This window comes from Melanaphis sacchari, unplaced genomic scaffold, assembly GCF_002803265.2.
Source record: "Melanaphis sacchari strain LSU unplaced genomic scaffold, SCAv2.0 Contig131_pilon_pilon, whole genome shotgun sequence".
In the NCBI taxonomy this organism is placed as follows: domain Eukaryota; kingdom Metazoa; phylum Arthropoda; class Insecta; order Hemiptera; family Aphididae; genus Melanaphis; species Melanaphis sacchari.
The window spans coordinates 275,473-280,764 of record NW_020270541.1 but is presented as its reverse complement, the minus strand read 5'-3'; the positions used below and the strand labels follow the sequence as shown (position 1 = coordinate 280,764).

At 31.9% G+C, this 5,292-nt stretch overlaps 1 protein-coding gene across 1 annotated transcript; it reads left to right on the top strand.

Annotated features, from left to right (window-relative positions):
* Window positions 1–247: 247 nt before the first annotated feature.
* On the top strand, window positions 248–3,189 carry LOC112591333 (frizzled-2-like). The gene is made up of 2 exons (XM_025335119.1): window positions 248–1,958; window positions 2,426–3,189. Exons 1-2 carry the CDS (start codon window positions 731–733, stop codon window positions 2,956–2,958), a joined length of 1,761 nt encoding a protein of 586 aa, XP_025190904.1. The 5' UTR covers window positions 248–730; the 3' UTR covers window positions 2,959–3,189.
* The last annotated feature ends 2,103 nt before the right edge of the window (window positions 3,190–5,292 follow it).

Here is a 5,292-nt window from a genome sequence, read left to right as displayed (position 1 = left end):
TTAACGATTTAATTTCGTTCATTTCCAAAACGACATTGACATTTTTTTACCACTGGTAAAACAGGCACCCAAGTACTACGTGTTACGCAACACAAATGTCACAAATTCAATTTTATCACACACACACGCAATCGCGCCGTGTTATCAACGGCGTGGAGGTAGAACAATGTCGTGCACGGACGGTGTATACCACCGACATCTACAATCTCCCCGCGAATTCCAGGTTCTTGTTGCACGGGATCCGGCAGCGTAGTGCAGCTCGTCGGATGTCCGATGTAGTGATAACCGAGTTGAATGCATTCGATTGTGTGTGCACCGTGCGGCAGTTGTGTAATGTGTGCATGCTCTATCACCGCAATAGTACAATAACAACAACACCCCCGCGTCGCACTCGTCCGCAGTGCTGTTCTCGTGGTGTATTTTAGTTTTTCCGTCCCCGTAAACGGATACCGAATCGTGTGCGTGCTCGTAGGTTTATAGTCTTTTGGTTTGTCGTACGTTCGCCGTCGGTGTCGCGCGCGCGTCTCTTTCCGCCGATCGCCGCCCGTAGACCACGAAACCGCCGCTGTTGTTTTCCGACCCTGTCTCGCCGCCAACGATAAGTCACTGCCGCCAAGCGCTGGGCGAAATGGACGCCGTCAATCGGTTCACGTCCACTGGTGCCCACCGACTGACCGCCGTCAGCGTTCCCCTGTGAATTCCACGCGAGTCTTCCCGTCGCATCGATACGATGTCGTGTGGCTCGCGTTTAGCGACGCCGTCGTTCGCGGCAGCAACGGTGTTGTTGTTAATAGTAGGCTTTTGTGCGGTTTCGTTTGCTCACTCTTCGAGGCAACAGATCCAAGACGGACCGATCGGCGACGACACGACCGGTCACCATGGCCGGTGTGAGCCCATCACCATACCGTTTTGCATGGGCATAGCGTATAACGAGACGATCATGCCCAACATGTTGGGCCAACAGCGTCAAGACGAAGCGGGCTTCGAAGTGCAGCAGTACTATCCGTTGGTAAAAATCCAGTGTTCGCACGATTTGCAATTCTTTTTGTGCAGCGTTTTCGTTCCCGTTTGCACTATAATCGAAAGACCTATTCCGCCGTGTCGATCGCTGTGCGTGTCAGCGCGCAACGGCTGTGAATCGATCATGAATCGTTTTCAAATTGAATGGCCCGACAATCTGGAATGTTCGAAATTTCCTGAAAACGGACAACTTTGCGTTGGTGAGAATAACGTCACAAACACTTCTCCAACACCACAGACTGGTTTAATAGAACAAAACGGAAAAGATTTATCAGCACCTGGATCTAGACACTTTTCAGGAGACCAAGGATATGCAAATAATCCTAATAACTTTGACATTGGATTTGTTTGCCCACAACAGTTTCGAATTGAGTCTGCTAGCAACAAAAAGAGATCTGATAGGAGCAATCAAGTTTATACATTAAAAGTTGGCAATAAGGTAGTAAAAGATTGTGGCGTTCCGTGTGATGCATTCTGGAGTCAAGATCAAATGCGCAAAGCTAGATCATGGGTGGCTTTGTGGTCTGTATTGTGTGCTATTTCCTGTTTATTTACATCCTTAACATTTGCCATTGATACTCACCGTTTTCGATATCCAGAACGACCAATAATATTTTTGTCTTTATGTTATCTGATGGTTTCCATATCTTATCTGATTGGATATTTATCGGGAAACAACATTGCGTGCAATAAGCAAAATTTAATTACTCAAGGCACTGATGATAATGAATGGTGTACTGTACTATTTATGGTGTCTTATTTCTTCAGTACCGCATCCTCGGTGTGGTGGGTTGTGTTGACATTGACTTGGTTCCTGGCTGCTGGACTTAAATGGGGACATGAAGCTATTGAAGCAAATTCTCATTATTTCCACTTGGCGGCATGGACAGTTCCTGCTGCTAAAACGATTACAGTACTAGCTATGGGAAAAATTGAGGGTAAGTAAATGTACCATCTAATATCATAATATATTTAATATGAAATTATACCTAGGTACCTAATTGATACAAACCTAATGTAAAACATGAGAAAACAATATCTTGGTTAATTTTGAAAGTCATTACATTAAAGAGTTTTGCATTTAAATGTTCAAAACATTTATACTAAAATATCATGAATATCCTATACATTAGCTAGGTGTATTATAAATGTATGTATTTATTTAATATATAATACATGTATAGTATATCTTTGTTCTTACTCATGCTGTGCCTCGGAGTTTTTAATAATAATTATTAATACAATTTATATCTCATAGTTATTTAAATATTTACCTTTATATTACGTATTATAACAATTTTTTTTTTAAATAAACTAATAGAATATATAGATTTTTGGCCCTTTTAATGTTATATTTATGAAATTGGTTAAAAAAAAATAATTAATTTTTGTTTAAAAATTTTAGGTGATGTGTTAACTGGTATCTGTTCAATGGCTGTTTGGAGTGATGATACTGCCGTGAGAGACATGGTGCTGATTCCATTAGTAGTATACCTGATCTTAGGTACAGCATTTTGGATGGCTGGATTTGTTTCTTTATGCCGCATTCGAAAAGTAATGAAACATGATGGCACCCGGGGTACTGACAAATTGGAAAAATTGATGATACGAATTGGTGTCTTTAGTGTTCTATACACAGTACCTGCTGTGGCTCAAATCTTATGTTTAGTTTATGAACATGTCAATCTCAGTTCATGGATTATTAGTTGGCATTCTGCTCTTTGCCAAGATCCAAAGTATGCTCTACCTTGTCCTGCTCAACCCAGCGATCCAGGAAGAAAACCTAGCTTTGAGGTGTTTATAGCTAAATATTTTGTTTCATTATTAGTTGGTCTTACATCAAGTGTTTGGATTTGGTCTGGTAAAACTTTAAATAGTTGGCAAAAATTCTTGGCACGAATTCGACCTAATTCAGGTAAATCTGAAGCGTATGTTTAATTAACTTTAAAATTTGATTTATTAATATATCATAAACGTTTGTTTTTTAATTGAGATTTCTTACAAACTAATATATACTTAACACTTATATTTATTAGAAATGATTTTATGCCACTTTTGACTATTCAATTATCTATTTTATTAGTTTAAGTCCTATATTCAATGTACATATTAATCATCAAAATTTGACCATTTCTTAATGAATAAATAACATCAGTAAATGTCATGTATATATTTATACATTTAGTAGCAATTAAATGTATGTGTACATATAAAATAATAATAATCATTATTTAAGCTTGTTTAACAATCTAATTATTATTACCAAGTAGTTTCAATAATCCTTATTTCTTAGAAATATAACAATCATTGATGTACTAGAATTCTATATTTTTTTTTAAATTTTATACACCAAATTTCTACTACTATTATTTACATAATTTTATGTTTTCTTTAGTAATTTGTTACACATATTTATGTGTTTGTGTGTGTATTTTTATTCTATCAGTGTAAGCTTAGTTATATTGGCATTAACATTAATTATTAGTGATATTTATGATATAACAATTTTTTGTTTGAATATAATTAGACATAAAGACCTAGGAGCTACACTATTTTCTTCAAGACTACTTAAATTATTTAAAACAACTATACTACTATATTGTTACCAAATTCTGTCCTTTAAACAAACTTATTAAGTAATTTTTACATATATATTTATTCAACGTTGATACCGAGAACCAATAAAATAAAATATCAGACAATTTGTTTTCTGTTAAAACTATCATAAACATTTTTTTATTTTACAACTGCCATAATTTTAATATTAAGCTCATAAGATATTATTCCAAAGTTTAATTTTTATGTCCTTGATATTAATTAAACTTAAATCTCATTTGAATCTTCATATTTATATGTTTTGTTGCAATTATTATTGTGTTTATTCATTTTAAGTATATAACATAGTTGTTATAATTACCTATTACTCTCGCAATATTATACGAACTTAAATCAAAATAATCTTTATATTTTTATTTTTTACTGTCTACACTAATTATTTTGTTAAATGTACAATTCTTGTAAATTCTCGATAACTTGAATGTTAATATATACATTTTAATTAATTGTAATTATTAAAATAACATTGATTGCAATATTTTTTCAAATACAATTCACCTAGTTTTTTTTTTTTTATTTCAAATTATCGAGAATATGCAATTTATAAACATAATTTTTATTTTATATTTATAATTATATATATATATATATATATAGTTACTATTGACTGCAATTAATATGGTACTTAATTCTTATATGTTTGTGTATAGATAAGACTAAGCAATTTTTATATCAATATTACAAAACTGTTAAAATAATTTATTTTAAACTTTTTTTATAAAACTACAATTTTCGCAAAATATATGGAATACATTTTCGTACAAAAATTTTTTTTATTTTTGATAAATCTTCCTGAATACTACCTTTATAGAGTTATGAAAATAATTGTTTCAATAATAAATATTACAAATTACGCATTATGCTGAGTATTATATACATATGTGAAGTTGGCCCATTTATTTTGAAATATCGACTCCAAATTTTCACCAACATTTTAAGAATTTGCAATTAAGCCGTTTGTTGATGTTGATGTGTGGGATAAATTTTGTTAAAACTTGTTAATTATATTTTAATTAAAAATAAATACAATTTTTAACTTATATAATCATTTTATAAGTTTAATATAAGGTTCCTTATAAATTGTTCTAACAAAAACTTAAAAATCTTAAAACACAAATTAATTTAACTAATTATTTTATATTAAATAATGCAAAATAAAATTAAAGTATTTATATTTTTAGAAATATTGGGGGATAGACCTACGAAAAGAATTTTTTTTTTTTGTAGGTATACAATGATTTATTATTAAATTCATGATTAACACATCCACTACAATAACGAGATTAACTTGACACCTTCACAACAGTGACTTCCTCGATTTTTGACTTTTGTTATTTGTATATCAAATAAAATGTGAAGTATGGGTAATACTGTGTACTTATTTATTTTCGTATATTAGAATATATTACCTATTTACTATTGTATAGGCATACAAATAAATATTTATTTTTTTTTTTCGATTTCATTTTGTTGAAATTTTGTAATAACCAAACTACGGGCAGGACTGTAGAAGATAATGAATAAAGTTCATTTTATGATGTTATTTAAACTTAAATTAAAAGTATATAATTATTATAACAGATATCTGCATTACAAAATTAAATCTGGGCAAAAACTACTGGTAAACTACACGAAAATAAATGACTTTATTTATAA

What these genes read in the sequence shown, in the direction of transcription:
- LOC112591333 (XM_025335119.1), top strand. Translation starts at nt 731, where the DNA reads ATGTCGTGTGGCTCGCGTTTAGCGACGCCGTCGTTCGCGGCAGCAACG. An exon ending in AGCTATGGGAAAAATTGAGG is followed by an intron (nt 1,959 to 2,425) that starts GTAAGTAAATGT and finishes TAAAAATTTTAG; the next exon opens with GTGATGTGTTAACTGGTATC.